At 37.4% G+C, this 26380-nt stretch overlaps 1 protein-coding gene across 1 annotated transcript in view; it reads left to right on the top strand.

Moving 5' to 3' along the window:
- The window catches only part of LOC122811765 (zinc finger protein 260-like), a 195353-nt gene that overhangs the window by 20938 nt on the left and 148035 nt on the right, over positions 1–26380 (top strand). The window contains exon 2 of the mRNA XM_044083824.1: positions 22789–22915. Coding sequence (XP_043939759.1) covers positions 22789–22915 — 127 coding nt within the window. The remainder of the gene's footprint in view (positions 1–22788; positions 22916–26380) is intronic.

Here is a 26380-nt window from a genome sequence, read left to right as displayed (position 1 = left end):
TATTGTTCCAATCTCATCTGTGATAAAAAAAAAGTTTTCTGCAAATATTTCCATGTGAATTTCTTCCAATACTGAGATATTGTTTTCCGTAGAGCTCAACATCAATTTTTGTAATACATTGTTACATCTGGGTTTTCACCCTCAAGTGTACAATTCCAAAATTTATTATTTAACTCCTCTTTATTTATTCTCAAGATCTTGTTTAAATCTGAGAAGAGTGAAGTACTGGCTACATTTTGTATAAATAATCTGACACATATTTGTAATCAACATCAGAATGTGTTAAGTTGAATCTTATTCCAGCTGTGTCTTCTGCATGTTTTCATATACCTTGAATCATTATATAATCCTCATGTTGCAAATTATACTCCAATGCAAATGTCGCTATAGCTATTAACCTGGTGTTAGAAAAGGAATTGTACCTTCCTGGGAATTTTTTCTCTCTCCATTTTCTCCTGTTTTTCATCTTCGAGCTCTGAATGAGACTTTTAGTAGTACAAAAAGATATAAATATGATGGTCCATTTTTTAATGTGTATGTCTGCAAATATAATGTTTATGTCTTTTATGAGTATTATTGATGTATTGTGAGTTTGTTGGAGAAGTCAACCATCTATACATAACACCATTTTGAACATTTTTTCATATGGGGTCAGAGTATCAGATCAACAGTGACCATCATCTAGAACCAGTGATGACAACACCAGGTGGTTAGCCTGGCAGCAGCAATTCTTCCATACCACAAATATGCACATGCATTCAAACCTGCAGCCAATACTGCATGTCTTGGAATGTGTTAGGGAACTGGATTACCCAGAGAAAACCCAGATAAACACAGGGAGGACATGCAGACTGACCAAGAGTCAAATCAGAGAACCTCTTGCTGTGAGATGGAGTTTTACTTATTATACTAAAAATAATTGAAAAGATTTAACTAATTTATTAGTGATCTCTAACATGTCTAAGATCTTTATTTTGTTTAAATTAATGTCTATAAATATCTTCACTTTCTTAAGTAATTATCATGTAACCTATGTACTATAACTTTGAAAGAAGTGACCAAAATATTAATCTCTAGATCTGGTAATTTAATACTTATCTATAGCTTACCATTTCATCAAACCAGTCAGACTCCCATGCCTAACAACCAGTCTTCACTAATACCTGAATAGTTTTACAAGCATCTCTGAGCTGTATACATGGCATTGCTTACCATCCCACTTCTATACTTGTAATATAAACCTTTATGATAGCCATATATAATTATTATAGTCCTATATAATTGTCTCTGAGACAGCTTATTGCCCTATAATGCCTGTTCATATAATTACTGAATGTCTCTTAAAAAAATCATCTAAAATGTTAGAGCATTGCTCCTCTAGCCTTCACTGAGAAGGGGTTTTTGATTAAACCCAGTTGGACAAACTTGGTAAACAAAACCAAAATAAAATGTTCTTGTGTGGTGTTAATAGGTTATTTGTGGTCTTTTGTGTGAATTTCAGTTTTATTAAAGTTTTTTTTTTGAGAATTGCTTTGTATAATTGTTACTCTTTGTACTATGTATAATATCTTGGAAAGTATTAACATTTTTAGGATTTGTTGTCTATATTCTAAACTGAAGAATTGTTTATTCCATATATTAATTGGGGGAATTCTTATTTAGAATCCTACTGTAATTTGCATCACTTTTCTCATTACATCTTTTTCTTAACGTTATTTTCAAATATTCTAATACATGCAATTTTATGCTTAAATATCTTCATTTATATTTTCAATAATAGATTTTTTTGGTTAAAAGGCCTCTAGATGGTTTTACAATGTTCTAGTATTTTATGTATTTCTTTTAGAGATTAATTCACTTCTCTAACCAAAAACAGTATGTCAAGATTACTTGGATTCATATATTTCTCCTCTTTTTTATCCACAAGGTATTTGAATTGGCTATTATTATTAAGACTAGTATATGACCAGAGCAAAAAAGTAAATGAGGTAAAGACTATCCCTGTTTAGTTCCATTCTTCAACTCTATGAAACTAGATGCAAATTTACCCAATTTTGCATATGCTTTGTTATCTTGGTAGGTATTTTAACTATTGAACTGAAGTCATCTATAAAACAAAGATTTTGACCAATAAGTCCTATTTAGTAGAATCAAGCACCTTCTCGGTAGCAAGGCTTAAACATACTGTTTCTTGTTTAAGTATTGACTGCATCTGTCAGTTTTATTATTCTTTTATTATATCGAGTATGTCTATTAAAATGTAATCAGATCATTATGAATTATATCTGGAGTATAAGGTTTCAGTCTATCACTTGGTATGGATGTGGATATTTTGAAGTCCACATTTAGTAAGGAGCTTGATCTATATGTAAGGCATTTTGTTGTATCTTTACTCCACTTTAATACTGGAGAAATGAGAGAATATTTCCATGATGGAGGAAGACATATATTGATGAAAATGGGAAAAAATGAACAACTTTCTATAGAAAAAAAATTAAACATCCCAATAATAATCCTGTTCATTCATGTAGCTTTGTTAAATTTGCATGTTTTATCTTATTGGGAAAATGAGTAAATGTTGACATGATGGAGGTGGAGACCTGTTAGTAAAAATGAAAAAACAATGAACAAGTGTCTGTGAAAACAATTTAAATATTCTTAAAATAATGCCTTCCATTCCTGGAGCTTTGTTACATTTGATTTTTTATCTTATCAGTAACTTCTTTTAGATTAATAATGTTTCTTTTGATCCAGTCTACTATATCTTGTGAATCTGGTGAAAATTTCTTTAATTTCAGCCTTTAATTATCCTTTGTATTTCAAACTCCCATTACTTCATTTGTTCTGACAAAAGTTTTTAATTTCTTCTCCTAAGTGTCATTCAGTATGTTTTAATTTTTATTTTCTCAGCACTAATACCATTTTATTTAACTGAATTGTCATGCATTTTTTTGATAAGTATATTTGGCCTCAAGGGTTTTATCTCCTTTTTGACATATAGATTTAATTACATAAAGTTTGTTTTGATGATTTAGGAATTCAGTTTCACAAAACGTTTTATTTATTACACCACAATGAAAAAGTCTTCCCATGTATGGAGACCTTCATAAATCCAATATCCTTATTTTGTGTTAATCTACATTGTCAGTAAACTTCATAAAATGTTCATTTTTGCTAATGAAACATTTTTAAAAATATTCCTACTTAATCAAATAAGCTGGAATCTTTGAGATCATAGCCAATTTATTAAATTTGACTGATATTTTAAATATTAGAGTATTGGAGGGTAGTGATAAACTGTTTGTGGAAGTCTGTAACAAGTGCATATTATGGAGTTTAACATTATTTAAATGTTAATGGTTTAGATAAAAGCAAAAGAGGATGCATTAGCGGGTATTCAAAATAAAGATTTTTTTTTATTTTGGTGTCATATTTGAAATAAGACTGCTACCTTTTCTAGACTGGGTGCTAGAAGTCATCTACATCTTTTAACTTGTATGTGTCTGTCATATTTAATAGACCAGTTCTTTAGTACATTAGTCATAACAAATACATTTGACTGTTTCAGCACACTAGCTTATTTTTTGTCAAATATAGAATAAAAATCATCACCCCAATAATTACGCTACCATTCATATTTGACAGTATGCTCCCATACCTTGAAAGCAGTTTAAGTTCACCAAAGACCATATCCTCTTGTATTCAGTAATTACTCAGAAGAATGTGCCTTCTCACTCTTCTTTTTCAAAAATTATTTTAAGCATAATTTGACTTTTTTTCCATAATATTAATACTCCTCTTCATATTTTAGTAAATAAAGATTAAAATTAATTTTTTCTCTGTCATTTTCATTTATATGAGTTTCCTGTAGAAATATAATGTAGGATTCATTTCTGTTTGTTATTGTTATTTATGCCATTACTGCGGTGGTGGTGCTGCGGTAGCGCTGTCGCCTCGTCTTCTGTCTGGAGACATGCGTGAATGGGTGTACCTTCATTGAAGGTTGTGCATCAGGGCTGGCAACTCGGCATGTAAAAATCTACTTCCAATCATTAGCGGACCGGTGTTCCGCTGTGGCGACCCCTAACCGGGAAAAGCCAAAAGACACAACATTATTTATGTCATTGACCTTTAAAGTAATTAAGTTTTACTTGTACATATATTTGTTTCTGATTTCCATAAATAGTTTTGTCATATCTCTCTTATAAAAGTTTTGAGACTCTTGCACTTTCTTTATTACATTCTTTCTTCTGTGTAAAATCACTATTACTATTTTCTTGTCTGCAGACATTCTAAAAATAAGTATATGTAAAACAGTTAAACACAATGAGTGGTGCCTGTGCCAAAACCAGTAAACTAATAAACAAAAAGAAAGGCACAGTAATCCAATAGTTGTATTCAAGTCTTTAATCCACACCAAACACAGAAGGTAAAGAAACAGACTCCATACATAAAATAAATAACTCCGCAATAAATATCCTTTACGTTTTCATCAAGAAACTTCCTCAGAATAAAATAACCATAACAGGTCCATCCTATATATATATATATATGTGTTGTTTAAAAAAGTCCAATAGCTTCATCCAACTAAATAGATACAATTAATTAAGTAAATGAGTTAAACAGTATTAAAGTGTGAGAGGGAAGACATAATGTACTGTAAAATTACATATGTTGCTAAAATCACTTACAAATGATAAGTAATAAATTTAAAACATATAAGTATATATGTAAAAAAAAACATTAAAATTAATACAGGTTTTAAAATGACTTTGAATACTATGATGCATTAAAAATTTGTACAACAGCACCAACATATGATGGGGAGAGTAATCTGGTTAGGAATATTATAAATGAAGAATGGAATAAATTTGCCAGTTTAACAGATCTAAAATTGAATTTTGAACAACCTCTTAGACTGGTATATAGAAAAGGACGAAACATTAAGAATATTATAGATCGAGCTAACTATGGCCAACACAACACTAATAAAAGAGGGACATGTAAGTGTGGAAATTGTCCTTATTGTGGCAATGTAAAGGAAGGTGATAATATATTCTTGAAAAGCAGAGGTAGATTTATTACCACAAAGGGTTTTGCAAATTGTAACACCAGTGGCGTAGTATACATTGCAGTATGTGAAGCATGTGACTCCTTCCATATTGGTAAAACCGAAAGAAAACTGAAGCAAAAGGTATATGAGCACAATTACGATATGAGGAAAGGAAATGTTAACAATGCCTTATACAAACACACATTAGTATGTGACCAAGTGAAATTTCAGTTTTTTTGTTATAGAAGTGGTTCCTTTAGACCCTAGGGGAGGACCGTGGGAAGCTTGTTTGGAGTACAAGTAGTTATACTGGCAACTAATTTTAGATGCCAGCAGTTCCCTGGTCTAAATTAAATGGTTTCTTTAAAACCTGCTCTGAAATTAAGACCTGCAAAATTATAAGATATTTTAAACATTTTAACATTTTTATATTAGGAGCAATATATTTATTATGATTTTTATTACCCATTTTCATGGGGTATAAGAGTGTGTTCTTATCCCTATACTAAAACCAATTTCATATAGTTATAAAATTGTATGATGTTTCACCACAAGATGGTGGTGTTGTACAATCTTTTAACACATCATAGTATTCAAAGTCATTTTAAAACCTGTATTAATTTTAATGTATTTTTTACATATATACTTATGTTTTAAATTTATTACTTACCATTTGTAAGTGATTTTAACAGCATATGTAAGTTTACAGTACATTATGTCTTCCATCTCACACTTTAATACTGTTTAACTCATTTACTTAATTAATTGCATCTAATTAGTTGGATGAAGCTATTGGATTTTTTTAAACAACACATGTGTATATAGGATGGACCTGTTAGGATTACTTTATTCTGAGGAAGTTTCTTGACGAAAACGTAAAGGATATTTATTGCTGCGTTATTTATTTTGAGTGTGGAGTCTGTTTCTTTACCTTCCATGTTTGGTGTGGATTAAAGACTTGGATACAACTGCTGGATTACTATGCCTTTCTTTTTGTTTATTTGTAAAACCGTCAACAAATAACCGAAGAAAGCACAGAATCCCCATGGAATCCATTCAAGATGCTTAGTTTGATTGCAGTAACCAAACAAACTACCCCAGTCTTCTGCTCTCCTTCTGTCTTAAGTAACCCTTTACTCTCATTGAAACTGTTTATGCAGAGCAGCTGCAAACTGCTATTACATTAACTTGGGATTTATTATTTTGTTTATGAGATTTCTGAATTTGTGTCACTGTGCGTTATTAAGATTCCATTTTTAAATAGTATTAAAACCATTCTTCTTCTTCTTTCGGCTGTTCCTGTTAGGGGTCACCACAGCAGATCATCTGTTTCCATTTCTTCCTGTCCTCTGCATCATGCTCTTTCACACCAACCACCTGCATGTCCTCTCTCACCACGTCCATAAACCTTATCTTAGGCCTTCCTATTTTCCTCTTACCTGGCAGCTCCATCCTTAGCATCCTTTTCCCAATATACCCAGCATCCCTCCTCAGCACATGTCCAAACCAACGCAATCTCGCCTCTCTTGCTTTGTCTCCAAACTGTCCAACCTGAGCTGACCCTCTAATATACTGATTCCTAATCCTGTCCATCCTAGTCACACCCAGTGCAAATCTTAACATCTTTAACTCTGCCACATCCAGCTCTGACTCCTGCCTTTTTGTCAATGCCACCGTCTCCAATCCGTATAACATAGCTGGTCTCACTACCCTCTTATAGTTCTTCCCTTTCACTCTTACTGGTAGCAGTCTGTCACAAATCACTCCTGACACTCTTCTCCACCCATTCCACCCTGCCTCTACTCTCTTCTTCACTTCACTTCCACACTCACCATTACTCTGAACTGTTGATCCCAAGTACTTAAACTCATCCACCTTTACCAACTCTACTCCCTGCATCCTCACCATTACTCTACCCTCCCTCTCATTTACACACATATATTCTGTTTTAGCCCTGCTGACCCTCATTCCTTTCCTCTCTAAAGCATATCTCCACCTCTCCAGGGTCTCCTCTACTGGTCCCTACTCTCACTACATATCACAATGTCATCTGCAAACATCATAGTCCACGGGGCCTCCTGTCTGATCTCACCTGTCAACCTGTCCATCACCACTGGAAATAAGAAAGGGCTCAGAGCTGATCCGTGATGTAATCCCACCTCCACCTTAAATGTATCTGTCACTCCCACCGCAGTCCTCACCAATGTCACACTACCCTCGTACATATCCTGTACCACTCGTACGTACTTCTCTGCCACTCCCGACTTCCTCATACAATACCACAACTCCTCTCTAGGCACCCTATCATATGCTTTCTCTAAGTCCACAAAGATACAATGCAACTCCTGCTGACCTTCTCTGTATTTCTCCAACAATAGTCTCAGAGCAAACATTGCATCTGTAGTGCTCTTTCCTGGCATGAAACCATACTGCTGATCACTAATTATCGCCTCCCTTCTTAACCTAGCTTCCACTACTCTTTCCTATAACTTCAAGCTATGACTGATCAATTTTATCCCTCTGTAGTTACTGCAGCTCTGCACATCACCCTTATTCTTAAAGATAGGTACCAAAGCACTTTTTCTCCACTCCTTAGGCATCCTCTAACTTTCCAAAATTTCATTAAACAATCTGGTTAAAAATTCCACTGCCATTTCTCCTAAGCACCTCCATGCTTCCACTGGTATGTCATCTGGGCCAACAGCCTTTCCATTCTTCATCCTCTTAATAGCTGTCCTTACTTCCTCCTTGCTAATCTGTTTCACTTCCTGATTCACTATCCCCACATCATCCAATCTTCTCTCTCTCTCTCACTCTCTTCATTCATCAGCCCTTCAAAGTACTCTTTCCATCTACTCAACATACTCTCTTCACTTGTGAGTATGTTTCCCTCACTATCCTTTATCACCCTTACCTGCTGCACATCTTTCCCAGCTCTGTCCCACTGTCTATCCAATTGGTACATATCCTTTTCTCCCTCTTTAGTGTTCAATCTCTCATGCAACTCTCCATATGCCTTATCCTTAGCCTTTGCCACCTCTCTCTTTGCCATGCGCCTCATCTCCTTATACTCATGTCTACTTTCTTCATCTCTTTGACAGTCCCACTTCTTCTTCACCAGCCTCTTCCTCTGTATACTCTCCTGTACTTCCTCATTCCACCACCAGGTCTCCTTGTCCTCCTTCCTCTGTCCAGATGTCACACCAAGCACCTTTCTAGCAGTTTCCCTTACTAGCTCTGCTGTAGTTACCCAGCTATTTGGTAACTCTTCACTGCCGCCCAGTGCCTGTCTTAATCCTTCCATGAACTCCAATTCACAATCACCCTTTTTTAACTTCCACCATTTAATCATTGGCACGGCTTTCACACTCCTTCTCCTCTTCTTGTTCACCAATGTCATCCTACAGACCACCATTCTATGCTGCTTAACTACACTTTCCCCTGTCACCACTTTACAGTCTCCAATTTCCTTCAGACTGGCCCTCCTACATAGGATATAATCCACCTGTGTGCATCTTCCTGCACTCTTGTATGTCACCCTATACTTCTCCCTCTTCTTAAAATATGTATTCACCACAGCCATGTCTATCCTTTTCTCAAAATCCACAATCATCTGACCTTCTGCATTCCTCTCCTTAACACCATACCTACCCATCACTTCCTCATCCCCTCTGTTCACTTCACCAACATGCCCATTGAAGTCCGCTCCAGTCACTAGTCTCTCACCCTTGGGAACACTCACCACCACTTCATCCAACTCACTCCAAAATGTTTCTTTCTCATCCATCGCACACCCAACTTGTGGAGCATAAGCACTAACAACATTCATCATTGCACCATCAATTTCAAGCTTTATAAACATCACTCTGTCAGACACTCTTTTCACCTCCAAAACACTCTTGGCATACTGTTCCTTTAGGATAACCCCTACTCTATTTCTCCTGCCATCCACACCATGATAGAACAATTTGAACCCACCTCCTATACACCTGGCCTTACTTCCCTTCCATCTGGTCTCTTGCACGCGCAGTATATCAACCTTCCTTCTCTCCATCATATCAGCTAGCTCTCTCCTTATGCCAGTTGTACTGCCAACATTCAAAGTTCCTACCCTCACTACTGAACTCCTAACCTTCCTTCTCTCTTCCTGCCTTCGGGCATGCCTTCCCCCTCCTTTTCTCCTTCGGCCAACAGTAGCCCAATTTCCGCCAGCACCCTGTTGGCTAACAGTACTGGTGGCGGTCGTTATTAACCCGGGCCTTGACCGATCCGGTATGGAAATATGAAATGTTCTCCACATAAGTCGTTTGGAAGAGGTTTTATCTTGCCCTTCCTGATACAACCCTCCCCATTTATCCGGGCTTGGGACCGGCACAAAGAAATGCACTGGCTTGTGCATCCCCAGTGGCTGTATTAAAACCATTATTAAAACCATTAGATGCAATTAATTAAGTAAATGAGTTAAAAAGCATTAAAGTGTGAGAGGGAAGACATAATGTACTGTAAAATTACATATGCTGTTAAAATCACTTACAAATGATAAGTAATAAATTTAAAACATATAAGTATATATGTAAAAAGTACATTAAAATTAATACAGGTTTTTAAATTACTTTGAATACTATGATGTGTTAAGATTGTACAACAGCACCATGTTGTGGTGAAATATCATAAAATTTTATAAATATATGAATTTAGTTTTAGAATAGGGATAAGGAACACACTCTTATACCCCATGAAAATGGGTAATAAAAATCATAATAAATATATTGCTCCCAATATAAAAATGTTAAAATGGTTAAAATATCTTATACTTTTGCAGATCTTAATTTCAGAACAGGTTTTAAAGAAACCATTGAATTTAGACCAGGGAAACTGCTGGCATCTAAAATTAGTTGCCAATATAACTCCTTGTACTCCAAACGAGCTTCCCACGGTCCTCCCCTAGGGTCTAAAGCAACCACTTCTATAACAAAAAAAAAATGGAAATTTCACTTGGTCACATACTAATGTGTGGTTGTATAAGGCATTAGGATAAGGAACACTCGTGCTGCTTGGATGTCCATATGTGTTCCTTATCCTAATCCTTTTGGCTTCTATTTTTGTATGGTTGATTGGTAACAGAGAAGGAAGCAGACCGTATCTTTTATTTTTTGTATAAGGCATTGTTAACATTTCCTTTCCTCATATCGTAATTGTGCTCATATACCTTTTGCTTCAGTTTTCTTTCAGTTTTACCAATATAGAAGGAGTCACATGCTTCACATACTGGAATGTATACTACGACACTGGTATTACAATTTGCAAAAAAACCCTTTGTGGTAATAAATCTAACTCTGCTTTTCAAGACTATATTATCACCTTCCTTTACATTGCCACAATAAGGACAATTTCCACACTTACGTGTCCCTCTTTTATTAGTGTTGTGTAGGCCATAGTTAGCTCCCTCTATAATATTCTTAGTGTTTCGTCCTTTTCTATATACCAATCTAAGAGGCTATTCAAAATTCAATTTTAGATCTGTTAAACTGGCAAATTTATTCCATTCTTCATTTATAATATTCCTAACCAGATTACTCTCCCTATCATATGTTGGTGCTGTTGTACAATCTTTTAACACATCATAGTATTCAAAGTCATTTTAAAACCTGTATTAATTTTAATGTATTTTTTACATATATACTTATATGTTTTAAATTTATTACTTATCATTTGTATGTGATTTTAACAACATATGTAATTTTACAGTACATTATGTCTTCCCTCTCACACTTTAATACTGTTTAACTCATTTACTTAATTAATTGTATCTAATTAGTTGGATGAAGCTATTGGACTTTTTTAAACAACACATGTATATATAGGATGGACCTGTTAGGGTTATTTTATTCTGAAGAAGTTTCTTGACGAAAACGTAAAGGATATTTATTGCGGTATTATTTATTTTATGTGTGGAGTCTGTTTCTTTACCTTCCATGTTTGGTGTGGATTAATGACTTAGATACAACTGCTGGATTACTGTGCCTTTCTTTTTGTTTATTTGTAAAATAGTTAACAAATAACAAAAGAAAGTACAGAATCCACATGGAATCCATTCAAGATGCTTAGTTTGATTGCAGTAACCAAACAAACTACCCCAGTCTTCTGCTCTCCTTCTGTCTTAAGTAACCCTTTACTCTCATGTACACAGTTTATGCAGAGCAGCTGCAAACTGGTATTACATTAACTTGGGATTTATTATTTTGTTTATGGGATTTCTAAATTTGTGTCACTGTGCATTATTAACAGATTCCATTTTAAAATAGTATTAAAACCATGTTATTTAACATTGAAATGGGATTAAATAAGGATTATTGTAGCTTCATAAACTGCTGTTTTTTTATATGAAAGCTAAAACAATACTTTCCGTACTTCTACTAAATACCTCAATACCTCAGTACTCTTCTCATCCATGACCACTTTAATAATCCCACTGAGCACGTCAACTCCTTCAAATACCATGCTATATGGCTTGCTCCCTCACTTTTACGTTCATCTAAACCACTAGCACACACAAAAAAAAGATAAACGCCCTCCTCTTTTGGTCAATATAATTGATCTTCTTCTCTCCAGACTAACCAGGGGCACCAAATGGAAGGACATCCCACCAGCCCAGCTAGAATACTATCTCCATTTTGTTGGAGCTACCTCCCTGGAAAACTCAACCACCATTTTTTGTTTCATCACTCTCTTCCCTGGGTCAAAACACCACTGTATTACACTTGATAAAGTCATCTGCTATCTGTCTAACAACATGACACCCTCCTTCTTGGGTCACAACTCTACAAACTCCTTAGGAAGGAATCTTACCTCCATCTTATTCAGGCAAGTACCCAGTTGCAATCTCAGGGCTGCTTCTTCAATGACCCAACACAAGAATCCATTGCTCTCACTGTGCCTTCTACATTTGAGGGCCCAAGCTCTGGGAAGCTCCCACCCCCATGCCCCCATCTCAAAAATCTCTACTCTTACTCATATTTCCATGCACAAATTAAGCACATGCTTTTCCTCTGTCTATGTTACCTAATCCCCCCTCCCAGAACCACCACACACATACACACATTATTCTACCGTCTTGCATATCTTTCTCTGTTTCTAAATACTTTTTGTGCAAAACATCAACTCTATTGTTTAATTTGTTGAAATCTCTAAATGCTATTTACAGCTGACTTTGCATGCCCTCTCCTTTTTCTTTACTCCCACAGTTATATACATAATCCCTCTCTCTTCCTTTCACTTTACAGCAAATGCTCCATCTCCTCTCCTAATTCTAACAGTACTATTCAAAACATTTAAAATATTTTTTTATCACTGTTATTGGCTTTATGTAACACGACACATAGTTCTTATCGCCTGTATAATTTTTCTTGTTAGACTGCTTGTCTAATGTTATTTGTATATGCCTGCTGAGATCGAAGTGGGTCCTTTGGGATCACTGCTCTACCTTGGTTAACAAATCAAATAAATAAGTACATATATGCATACCGTAGGTTAACAGGTCATTATAAGCTAAGAGAGTTATGTAAATGTAATGTTATGCAATCCAAAATCAGTTCAAGCATCTATTATGCACTCATTGTGATATGATAATGTTGCATTATAAATACATTCTTACTCATCATTTAACTTAACAGCCACTATTAAATAAGATCATTAATCAGAAAAAAATCTATACTGTCAGTTATCGTGACTCTAGTTTCTTTTATGAATGTTTGCAACTTTATTGTATGCCTTATAATTTTTTTAAGGCATTAGAGTCATATTTATATTATTGTAGTTTATGGAAATGTATTGTTAATAATTTAACATATCAAACTTTCTCACATTAGAAGTCTGGTTTATTTCTTATGCTATCAGTCTTCCGGGTCTATATTAGAACATCGAAGTTTCAGGTCTTCGAATGTTCTAATATCGACACCTAGTAACCGAAAACTGGTAAGACCGAAAATTTAGAACATCGAATTTTTTCCTAGGGAAAACATTTGCTGTTCCAAAACATACACACAACACAAACACACCAAACAAACAGCAATCCACACACATACACCTAAAATCTTACATCTAAACCTACACTAAACTGTACATACACCACTATCTACCCACTTACCTTAACCCAAACCCTAACCCTAAGGTCCATCACTATCACACACACACACCTCACCCGCGCCCTAACCCTAACTCACTTATCCCACCCTAACCCTCACATCCAAACATTTGCACACTTACCTGACCTGCGCCCTAACCCTAACTCACCTATCCCACGCTACCCCTCACGTCCACACAATCGCACACTTACCTGAACCCGACCGTAACTTTCCACCGCAGAGCTGAAAATAGTGAAGTGACAGGAATGGACAACTGAATTCTTTCCCTAGGAAAGAATTTGGTTATCTAAAACGTCGCTATTTTCAGCTTTCGGTTACTAGGTGTCGATATTAGAACATTCAAAGACCTGAAACTTCGATGTTCTAATATAGACCCATTCTTCCCTATCTCTCTTTTTTCTTATGTTGTTATTTCTTTCTCCTTTCCTTTTTCTTCCTTTTCACAGCTGTCTTTCATCCTTCTGTTTTTTTTCCCTTTCTGTGAACTGTACATCAAGTGGACATTGATAACTACTGACATTCACATTGTAACAGTTTGATATTATTCCATCTTCTGTTTTTTATGTGCAAAGTCATTGTTTCAGGTTCAAAGATTTAATTTTGTTCACATCAAGATTAGGCAGTCAGAATTATGTTTTTATTTATTCTATATTCTTGTGAATGAACAGAAGATAAACATAACACTGGCATTAATCAAAAACAATATTAGGCATTCTGATTTGTTAGTAAACAGCATCCTCTTATTTTCATTTTTAAAAAAAGAAGTTATTTACTTAACCATAACGTTCCATCTGTGTTGTCAAATCTTCATTCATCCTTGACAGATGGGCTCGGTTCCGATATTGGAACCAACTCTGCCGTTACTGTAGCTTGTGCCATCCAAAAACTCTTGATCTTTACCTCTACCCAGAATCCCTCTCTCTCAGTTACTGCAGATCGAGTTTTCAAAAATGAAATATAAACATGTAAAACATTTGTATACAGACACACACACATACACACACACACACACACACACACACACACACATATATATATATATATATATATAGAGAGAGAGAGAGAGAGATGCACAGATACTTAAAAGCTAGGTCAGGAAAAAGCCTTATTTACTATGCTTAACCTGACAACAATATAAGTTCACTTAGATTCGTTCCACCAAAAAAAAACTTTTAGGTTTGGGGATGGGGGTTCAAGGATGAATGAAGACTTGACAACATAGATGTAATGTTATGGTAAGTACACAACTTCTTTATCTGATGTTTACATTCCATCCTTGACAGATGGAATCATGGGTGGAATCATGGAAGGACATTCCTGAGCACTGACGAGCCAAAGGACGATCATCCCCTAGAGACCAGGTCCAATTTGTAATGAGTAATAAAGGTATGGGGAGTAGCTGCTGCACATGTCATCCATTGAAGCTCTGGATTGGAAAACAGCTGGAGTAGCTATAGACCTTGTTGAATGTGCTTTGACTGGTTTTGTCAAGGTTAAATTATTCTTATCATAAATGAATGAAATACAGTCTTTCAGCCACTTGGAACAAGTAATTTTGCTGACTGCTTTGCCCAACATTGCACTAGAGAAAGAAACAAATAATTGACTGGACTGGCTTATGTCTTTGGTCCTGTAAAGATAGACCTGTAGTTGTCTATAGATGTCTAAAAGATGCAAGGCGCTCTCTTCTTTATTAGAGTGGTTAAGAAAGAAAGCTGATAAATCAGCGGTCTGGTTCATGTTTGTCTGTGGCACAACCTTAGGTAAGAAGAAAGAGTTAGTTCACAAGGATGCCCTCTCCTTGGGGAAAACAATGTAAGGAAGTTTGGATGATAAAGCCTGAATGTCTGAAATCCTTCTGGCAGATGAAATGGCTTCCAAAAAGGGTGTCTTCCAGGATGAAATCTTTAGGTCACAATCTGTAGAGGGTTCAAATATAGAATGTGTCACTGCCTGAAGAACTAGGTTCAAGTCCCAAGGGGGTGCCAGGCCCTTGAATGGAGGCTTTAGCAGAAGAGTGCCTCTTAGAAATGATTTACAAAGGCTATGAGAGTCTAAGGAATGTTCAACCAAGCCATTATGAAAGTTAGAAATAGCATCCAGTTGCATTTTGACAGTGGAAGGAGAATCTCCAGTGTTAATCAGTGAGGCTAAAACGTCAAGCACATGTTCTATGGAAGCTTTAAATTGCTCTATTTGTTTTTCAAGGGCCCAAAAAGTAAATCTCTTCCATTTACTGGTGTACAGCTTTCCAGTGGAAGTTTTGTGAATCGATAAAAAAATGTGGCATCCTGGGGAGGAAATATATGAATGTCTGGCTATCAATAGAACTGGAGGAACTATGCAGTTAGCTTGAGGTTCAAAATGTGTGGCTGAACAAGACTGTCTGAATGGCACAGGAAATGTGATGCTGGGTCTAGAATCGAGGGCTGTCGAGTTAGGTGAGGCCAAAGAAAGGGGAACCAAATCTGTCAAGGTGAAAAGGAAGCAATGAGAATCAATGTACTCTTCAACCTGCGTGCTTTCTGTAAACATTTTGGAATTAGGGGTATAGTGGAAAGGCATATAGTAGACCGGGGGGTCAGTCATGGAAAACAGTGTCTCTTGTTGACTTTCCTGGAGGGGAAATTAGGGCAAAGTAGTTGCTGCATTTGTTGTTTAGATGAGAGGAGAAATGATTGCAGCAAGGTTGACCCCAAAGATGGGAAATCATTTTTGCTGCTGTCAGATTAAGAGACCACTTGTGAGGCTGAAGAATACATCTGCTCATCTTGTCTGCAATCACATTGGAGCTCCCCAGTATGTGCATTGCTATTAGAAAGCAGTTGGAATAAATTGCCCACTGTCACACTCTGAGTGCTTCTTGACAAAGGGGGTAAAACTTGGTTCCTCCATGTATGTTGATTTACCAAACTAATGATATGTTGTCTGTTTGAATTGCAATAGTGCCTTGAGGAAGAGCTGTCTGAAAGGCCTGCAATGTCAAAAGCATCACTCATATCTCTAGAACACTGATGTGCGAGTTGGCCTCCATAGGGACCAAGTGACCTGCACTGTCTTGCTCAGATAATGCCCCCCCACCCCATATGGGAGGCATCTATGGTCACTATGGCCATGGGCTCTGGAAAGACAAAGGGACAACCATGAAGAACTTGATGTGAATGCATCCACCAAAGAAGATCTGTCTTGCAGCATTTGGTGATCAGGACTTGTAACAACAGGTGCTGACATACGGAGCACTGGGAAGCGAGTAGCCATTGAAGAATTGTCATGTGAAACCTGGCTAGTAGCACTAGAGTTGTAGAAGCCGCCATGAATCTCAAGGCTTGCAAGACTAAACGTGATGGAACTTCGTTCCTGAGGATTAACTTTTGAACCTGAACTATAATTCTCTGGTGCTGATCTGGGGGAAGGGATGCTGTCATTGTCTGAGTATCCAATATTGCCCCTATGAAATCTAAGTTTTGTGTTGGAGTTAAACATGATTTTTCCAGGTTTACTCTTATCCCCAGTTGAGGGTGTAGTCCCTGGCTGTTATCAGTTGATGCTTGGTCATAGCGGTTATGAGTCAGTCATCCAGGTAATGAAACACATGGATTCCTTGTAGTCTCATGTGAGCCGCTACTACTGTCATGCAATTGGTACACACCCTTTGTGCTGTGGTGAGTCCAAAGGGCAGTATGCTGAATTGATAATGACTGCCTCCTAGATGGAAGAGGTGGATCTTTCTGGAGCATTTGTCTATCTTTATGTGGTAATATGCATCCTGAAGGTCTGTTGAGCACATCCGGTCGTTTTTCTTCAGAAAGGGAAGAATAGACTGTATCATGACCATGTGGGACTTCGTTTGTCGAACCAGTTTGGTCAGTACACTGAGATTCAAAATTAGTCTACAGTTCCCCTGTCTTCTTTAGCACTAAAAGAATTTTGAGTAAGTTCTAGATCCTTCTAGGTCTGGTGGGACTTGTTGGATGACCCTTTTGTCCAGCAGTTTTTGGATTTATTGTACTGCTGCATCCCTTTGATTGGGTGGAACATTGGGATTTTCTTTTGAAATGGGGGAGGTTGAGAAAAAGGAATGGTATAACTTCTGGATATGAGCCGTTGCACCCAGAAATCTGTTATGTTAAGCCAGGCATTTAGTTGCAAGGATAAGCATCCCCTGACTGCCTCAAGAAGAAGACAATTGGGCCTCTCTTCAAAAGTGCTGAAAGGGCTTGCTTGGGAGAGAATCCCTGAAACTCTGGTTTTGCAGACCACCTCTGCCATGAGGGCAGCATTTCCCATGCCCCTGCCCTGCCTCCCATCCCTCTACCCCTGGGGGACTACCTCCACATGTGTCCTGGAAAGGCTCTTGGAATTTTTTGAACCATATTTTACCACCACTCCTCTGGTTCCTAGAAAATTACCTTTGTGGTGTGAAAAAATGTACACTGACAGCAGAAATGGTCTTACCATCTTTCTCATACCTGGAAAAGGCCCAAATAAGAATATTCTGTAAAAAGGAGCATTGATTAAGAAGACTTGAATGGTTCCACAAAATCACAAAGGCGCATCCAAGCATATCTCCTAAAGGCTATGCCTGCACCAGCTGATCTAGATGTCCCTTCGGTTGTATGTGCTATCAGCCTCATGGACAAATTGGACACAGACTCTAGGGTGGCTAACTTGGAAGCCACTTTTTCTTGGAATCCCTTAGCTACAGCTCTGGCCAGGGTGTCTGATAATTCCTTGATCAGATCCCTTTGGAGTCTGAGGAAATGTGTCAAGTAGTTCAAGGACCTTATGGCAAAGGTCATTGAAGTGTAGACCAGCTTCCCAAATCCGTCCATAGCCTGAGACTCCCTGTTGGGTGGAAGGACAGAGGAACTCTCCTCAGCCAGTTCTTTTTTAGTGCTGGCCTCTGTGACCATAGCATCAACTGCCAGACCCTTGGCCCAAAATTGTTTGTCTTTGGGTACATAAAGTATTTTGTCTGGTCTATTGGGGATGGGCTCATCAGAGTCAGAGGCCTTCCATGACCATTGTAAAATTAACTGAATGAGTTTCAGTGGATGGAATCACCCAAGAGGTAAATGGCTGGGTGCCAAATGCCTGCAGGTAGACAGACTCTTCAGAGAAAGGGTTTTGGGATTTCCAGCCACCCCTCTGCTTCAGAATTTCCAAGATGCCTCCAAAGGAGACATCTTCAGGGCGTGACCATGAGGAACCCTCCCCTTCATCAAAATTTATATCTTCTGTGACTGATTCCTGGGGGGGATCCCAGTGCTTCCTCTTGCACTTCTTTTTGTGTGGGACTTTCTCAGAAGGATAATCTGGGGCAGTATCATAGAATGACAGTACCTGTGGGTGTGACACCTGAGGTTTCAGCACCTGCTGTCCCTGTGAAGAGGTAGGCGGAATAGTAGAACTGGGAGGGGAAATCTGTTCTGATGGGGTAGGCACCATCTGAATCTCTGCTAAAGAAAGGGCCATCTGCATAGCCTCAAAGGCCAGTACCCCTGAAGAAGGAAGGTAGCCCAGAACTGAAAAAGACTACCTTGGGACCGGAGTCACTCCCAGTTCTGAAGAATCAAGCATTGAGACTGAAGCTGGAGCTGAACTGACTTGAGCCAATGCTCCAAGGGGCAGGGATGGTTCCGAAAAGCCTGGAGCTGAGACCTGCTCACTGGAACTGACAGGGCAGCTATGGCGCTGGGTGGTCTCTGGTTCAGAGATAACTGAGGAACTTATGGTAATTGTTGGCTCAGAAGAAGCGAGCAACTCTGGAGCAGACACCATCGGTGCCAGGAGAACCAGAACAGAAGACGCTAAGAGCTCCGAGAAGGTTAGAGGAGGAGTAGTCAATGGGGTGAAGGAAGATGTTTTGGTACCAAGACAAGAAGGAATTAATAATGAAGGTGGGCCTTAAAACCTTCTAGCCCATAAAATCTTATTCACCAGCCTCCCCATGTCCAGTTCTGTAAGGCTTTTGATGGAGCAGATGGACAAAGCTGAAGGAGACTTAGGCCTCTGTAAAAACCCTTCTGGTAATTCCCCAGAAAAAGGATCAGTTGAAGGGGAATAAGATGTTCTAGGTCTAATAGTTGTAGTCAGTGGAACAGAAGCCAAATCCTATGACAAGCCCTTCAATGTTGAAGGGCTCACAATTGTAGTCGGTGCCGAAACTGAAGTTGTCCTTACCAAAGATTCAGAAGCAGAGGCTTTCACTTTCAAGGGAACAGTTGGAATTGAGCTCTTTAATTTTTTGGCTTTTGGAACCAATGGGGAGGTCGGAACTGATAAACGGCATTTCTTAAATTTGTCATTAGAAGAGTAGAGGAGGAAGATGAGATATCTGTTTTAGCTTTGTCAGCTGTGAATAAGGCTTCTCCAAAAGCAGATGGCAAAGGTCCTTTTAAAATTAGTTTGTTACGCCTTTCCACTCAAGCACAGTGGCTAAAGGCATGGCAAATGCTACAATCTCCCTGGAAGTGATGAGGATAGGCAGTATACACAGAGTGCATGAAAATCTGACAGGGGGATTTTATGGCCACACTTATGGCATTTTTTGGAGCCAGAGGGGCCCTTAACCTTCTCAGCCATGACAAGCGGTGAAAACAGTTATAGAGAAATTGTTAAGGAAGTCTCACATCACAAGGGACAGGGAAAGTGAGAGCAGAAGAGATAATATTTTACACTTAAATTTTATATTTAAGATTAATATAAATATATATAAGATAAAGGAAGGAGAGAGTGGGAAACTATCAACAATGATAGTAGGGAAGTGCACAAAACTGTGAAAAGGGGAAAGGTATCAACAATAATACTAATAGAAGTACAGTAAGTTTAAAAAGAAATGACAGAAAAATATAGACAGAAACTGCAAGGAAAATACAAATATTTTATCTAAACCTGGTAGTGCTTGAGAGTAATAGCTAGACACGACTGTTTCTGAAAGTGGCAAATGAGATGAGATAACTGAGAGAGAGATTTATGGTAAAGATTAAGTCGAGAGTTTTTGGCTGGCATGAGCTGTAGTAATGGCCAAGTCCATTCCAATATCGGAACTGAGCCCACCTGTCAAGGATGGAATGAAGTTTGACAACATCAGATCAAAAGTTCATCATCTGGTATTCTATTTGCATTGCTCTGAGCAGTCATATCATAGTCGTATATTTATTCACAACTTCTGTTAAGCGATGAGGAAGTAAAACATCTCTCCAATCAGTTTTACAATAAAAACTTTCAGTGTTTCTTTTGTTAGGCTTTTAAAATTTCAGACAGATGTTCTTCCTGTTGTGTTGGCTTATGCGCACAATAGCTCTTATGTTATCTCACAAGCTTATGACTTCTGCTAATATTAATGTGCATATATACTTGCTTTCTCTTGGCTTTCAGCTTTTCCTGTTAGGTGTTGCCACAGTGGATCACTAGTTTGCAGATTGATTGTCAGTGGAGTTTTTACAGTGTCAAGTTGCCAGCCCAGCACCCAGCCTTCACAGAAGGTACACGCATACACCTGCATGTCTTTACAACTTGCTTGACCACAGGGAGGACATGCAGACTCTGCACAGAAGGCGCTTCAGTCGAGAATCAAAACGGAAAACCTCTTGCTGTGAGACGACAGTGCTAACCGCTGCACCACTGTGGCCATTCCATATACTTGCCTTCTCCATTTCTTTATAAACCAACCTTTGTTAATTCTTTATAGTTGTGCAGTAATAGGAGACTAAATTAGGAAAAAACATCATCCCATTACAGTGTTCTTCATTATCCAATGCAAATGTCCCCGCTGCAACTACATTTTAGAAGAATCAGAGCCATTCTCAGGGTCTTTCTGCTCCTCGTGATAAGACCAGGAAAATAAAAAAATGATAAAGCATCTCTGTAAATACAATTAATTTGAACAGCTTTGAAATTAATCTCATGACACTCAGAGCCCAGAGGTCAATTTGAAGCATAACCACAAGGCGATTAAAGCACTTTGACATAAAACAAGCTTGTAAATATTCAAGTACTGTTTTTTAACTGAGTCTATGATGCGACATCTTTATTATTTTGAAATCAAGGTTCTTACCTTCATGTTCAAGGTAACTATAGCTAATTTATCTTTTGACATGAAACTTGATTTTAAGTGAATAATGACTGTTGTTATATATACAGGGTAACATATATTCCTTTCTTTTATATATACCATTCCTTGATTTTGTTTGATGTAAGTTACATTAAATTGAATACACAGTCCTAAGTATATTTAATACTCAGTTTGTGTTATAAGTACAAAAATAATATGATACTGTAAGTTTGTGTCTTTTTTTCTTTTATAGAGTTTTATGAGGTAGGGAGGAATTGTTTGTTTAAGTTTGGATTAGAATAAGGGTTAGGGAAGAGGAATAATGTAGTATTATGTATTGCTGTATGTTGTGTATGAATGTCTTGTGTACTTATAATATGAAAAGGGTTTTTCTAATGTACGGTGCAGGGTTGAGGTTAGGGGCAAGGGTGCATTTAGGATTAGCATATGATAATAATGTTGTAGGGGGCTCAGCTGGAAAGCGTTTTGGTTTCAGTATTGAAAATTGAGAAGTTTTTTTTTTTTTTTTTTGTTCCTCTACTCAAACTTGAGGGTAGGACATCATTTCAGAGAACTGCACAGAGCACCAAATGAGCTTTCAGTGATTGTGTTTCATAAGGTAGATGGGCTTAGTGTATGTGATACAGCGTGGGCTCCGCGACAGAGTGTATGAACATCAATATGCAATTTCTAAAGCAAAATTAAAAAATGCCTTAGCAAAATGCATTCACTTATGTCAAGAACATAAATTTACATACATGGCTATTGACCAAGTATTTCAACCCCTGTGGGGTGGACCAGTTCCCCTCCACTTGGAAGAACTTGAACTTGCTTGGCAAGTTAGATTAAATGCCTATAAATTCCCAGAACGCAATGATATGTGTTCTATTAGTTTTGTACTTAAACGTAAGAATCCAGGAAGATGAGAAAGATGAGGGTTAACTGAGATTGGAAAATCAACTACATATCAACCATTTAGTCTTTATGTCTTAATTTTTATAAGTATGCAAGTATATATTGTTTAAATTTAGGATTTTTTAATTTAGCGTTTTATTGTTTCCTTTGTAAGCTTGTCTAGACTGATTAACATCGGTGCATCAAATGCAGAGTAACATTTAGTATAACTCCAATAGTAATGTATTCTAACTGTACTAAAGTTAAATAATTTCAGTACATCTTGAAGTTTATCTGTTTTGATGTACAGGTTTTGAGTTCTAACGTGTTGCTAGTCAAATGTATTTGTACATACGTACTGTTTTAAGTAGTAATGTGGGGTTTTAATTGAATGAGATGTATGCTGCAATACGTCACTTCCACTTTGTTCTATAAATGTCACGAGAACTGTATTTTCATCACTTCTGAAGAAGTTTGCTTTGGTGCAAATGAAAAGCGCTTTAAGTTATTAAAGTAGAAGATTCGCCTTCTGAGTTGTGCCGTTGTTTTTACTTATTACCATCTCATGATTTAAGTATGTCAGATGTATTTTCCTTTACCATGAAACCATATGTAAATAAACACATTGTGATTGCTTTCAGGTACCAGAAAGCTTCGAAGATGTTGCTGTTGCATTTTCAAGAGAAGAGTGGGAGATGCTGAGTATACAGGAGAAGGAGCTACATAGGGAAGTTATGGTACAGAATTATGAAAACATGATTTCTGTAGGTAAGTGGGATTTCAAAGTAGCCACAATTATTTTAGGGATATGCTAACCTACTTTTAAAATTGTGACAATACTGTTGTTTGAAGAGAAAGTATGAAATATGTAGGAGGGTCTGTTTTTAACTGTGTTCCTTTTTAAGCACTAACTTGCTGCTAACCACATTAATATCTGTTTCCTTCAGATAGGGTCAGAATTGTATTTAACACTTCCCTGTGCTCCTAACTGCAGAAAAAAATCACTGTTGGGAAAATGAGTCATTAAGCAAATGTTAATTATGAGAGAATAAGGCAGAACATTCATGACACTGTATATGGCATAATGTCTGTGTCACAGCACTGAAGTAATAGATAAAAATTGGGTAATATTCAACCCAGATAAACTCCCCAGAAAGAACAGACCGGGCTTTGAATAATTGATCTGTATGGCTTTCCTTTAAGACCAAAGGCAGAACAAGCAAGCAGCCATATGTGTACACTCTGTGGAGAACACAATCACAAGGATTTATTACTATTGGTTTATAGGCTGAAGGGCAATTTTAAGCCTAGTCAATACCCCTGAGGTCAGAATTAAACCCCATACCTTGTGTTTATGACGTGAAGACCTTAACTGTTATGCCAAATCCACCTCCAAAACAGATAAGGGAGAATTCATAAAAGCCTACCCGATTTTTTTGGTGTATGCATGAGTGCAAATATATTTAGATTCAGTAAATGTTACTTAGCGCCGCCCAAGCGAGTGCAAACATGGAAACTTCTGTGCAATTCATGTTTTATAGCAAAGATTTTTAGGAAAGAAACCTACTCAAATTCATTCCTGCATTTTACCAGTTGACATTCAGTGTACCAGAAGAAATTGGTTCATAGGTTCATAGATTAGTACTAGGCTAACTGCCCTTGTGGGCCATTTTCAGCCTAGCCAATTACCCCATGTGAGAATCAAACCCTGCACCTTATGTTCATAAGGTAAACACCTTGACCATTATGCCAACCTCCCAATTTGTAGTTAAGGGTCAATTGGTACGGGCAGCAAGGATCACTACTTTAGAAACAGATTTTTTTATCTGAATGTGCCAATTTGAAACAAATGTTTTTGAAGAGAGGATACCTAAACCAATTCCTACAAGACTGTATTGAGAAAGTGCAAATTAAAAGAAGGGAGGAACACTTTATACCTGTATTAAAAGGTCCCCTATATACAATGCCTACCATAGAAACATTAAGTTCACAGGGGGATAATAACTCACTGGGCACAAAGTATGAAATGAGTCATGTAACCACTTACAATTTACATGCAGGAATTATTAGGGTTATTTTAAATAAAAACTGGAATATCCTAATGGAAGATACTAATTATATGAATGTATTCAGTCCTGTCTCAAGGATAGTATATATAAAAAAGGTTTTAATTTAAAAACCGTACTTGAAAGGGAGCAGAAGACGGCTAGTAAGAATGCAGGGATGTTTAGATGTGAAGCCTGCCTGTACTGTAAATTTATCGATATTGGGAGGAAATAATTAGGAATAGGAATTTTTCGAAATTTAATAAATTTAATTGAAATTCCAAAAATGTAGTGTACTTAGGAAACTGTCAGGAATGCGCTGGTTTTTACATAGGGAAGACTGAGCGTAAATTTAAAGAAAGAATGTACAAACATATTTAAAGTGTAAGGAAAGCAAAGGATGACAATGCCCTGGCAAAGCACGTTCAAGAAAATCCAGGACACAATTTTAAATTTAGAGTTATTGCTCAAGTTAAGCTAGGGTATAGAGATGTGAATTTAGGACTGCTACTGGAAAAACAAGAATTATGGTGGCAACTGAACCTAAATGCTTACTCTTTCCCAGGGTTAAATGACAAGTGCTTTATTGCCTGAGTACTTAAACTGAGAAGTTTGACATGCTGAATGTCTATATAGTAAATGGCTTATTACAGAAAATATAGCTTATAGCTTATAGTATGGCTGTTGTGAAATTTATGCTTAGTATAGAAGCTACATAGTTTACACACAAAACATTTTTAAATAATATACAGTGAATAAGTTCACTTTTGTCTAATGTTTCAATGTTGGTTTAGTTTTACCATGTGACTTTAGATTGATTATATAAGGAGGGGGTGAAGTAACTTGTCTGAAGAAGTTCATTTTATGTGAGTGGATGAAAGCGCTAACAGTGAATACTTTCTAGTTTTCCAGTTTCCTTTTGCTATGTCTTCTTTTTTATTTTAGTTCTAGATTGTTTTACCTTTACCTAGAACTTCTGTGCAATGTAAAATTTCACATAAGCAGGTGAATCTTATGCAAATTAGCCAGTTGGAGTGATCCAGCAAGCCAAAAGGCATCCGTGTAGACTCCATGTCCGTGCTCATAGTGTATGTAGAAAGTTTCCACATATAGGAGTCTACACAGAGAGAAGAGGGTGTAAACGTCTACAAATATGAACATACCTTCCCTGAAAATGTTAGAAGTTAGATCATATACGTAAATGTGCTAAACATACATTGTAGATGTCTGAAAAAAGGAAGGGAATATGTAAAATTAATAATAATTTTTTAATAATTTTTGCATGTTTGCGCTATTCACCGCATTGCACAAACACTTAACAGAAAAAAAATTGTAAAATAACATCTATAATGTAGTTTCATAGTTTCATAGTTTCATAGTTTAGTACTAGGCTATCTGCCCTTGGGGCATTTGCAAGCCTAGCCCTAGAGATGTGGCTTTTGCAACCCCATGTAGTGGTACTAAGGTGTATAGAATAAATTTAGAATACTGTGCCTTTGTCTAGTAGTGACACATTGAAGACCCCCTTACTTATTAAAATTGGTTTACTGTGCCTCTGTTAAGTAGCGACACAGGGGTGACCCCCGGGGTAAACCTACGATCTCCCATCCACTCGTCACGATTTCTCTTGAAGAGAGTCAGTGAGGGGCTCTGCCTAACATGGACTGGGATTTTGTTCCAGAGTATGGGAAGCCTCTGAGTTATGAATCTGTCCCTCCAGCATGTTCTAGTCATGTTTGTACTGAGGTTTAAATCTTTGGCTCTCGTGGTTCTTATGGATTTTGATTTTTTGAGGTGGAGCATGTCCATCAATTCCTGGTTGGACATGGCCTTGTACGTCAGGCACAGATCACCTCTGAGCAGGCGGTATGCTACTGAATAGAGCTGGAGTTTCTTTGGCCTGGCAGCATATGACATATGTTGGAGACCCTTGATCCTCTTGGTGAGGTACTTCTGGGGTCTCTCCAGCTGTTGTAAGTGCCGGGTGAGGTACATACCAAATGGGGCATTGTACTCAATCATGGGCCTGAAAAGGGAGGAGTATAGGGGTACAATGACCTCCTTTGATGTGGATGTGAACCTCTTCATGATAAGGTGGGCAAGGTAGAAAGTCTTTCTAACCACTTTGGTAACGTGGGTGTCAAATGAGAGGTCACTATCAACTTGGGTCCCCAGGTCTCTGATTACT

This window comes from Protopterus annectens, chromosome 1.part1 (assembly GCF_019279795.1).
Source record: "Protopterus annectens isolate FY-2018-M chromosome 1.part1, PAN1.0, whole genome shotgun sequence".
NCBI classification, from domain to species: domain Eukaryota; kingdom Metazoa; phylum Chordata; order Ceratodontiformes; family Protopteridae; genus Protopterus; species Protopterus annectens.
Note: the sequence above shows the minus strand (reverse complement) of the source record. Positions and strands in the feature narration are given on the sequence as shown.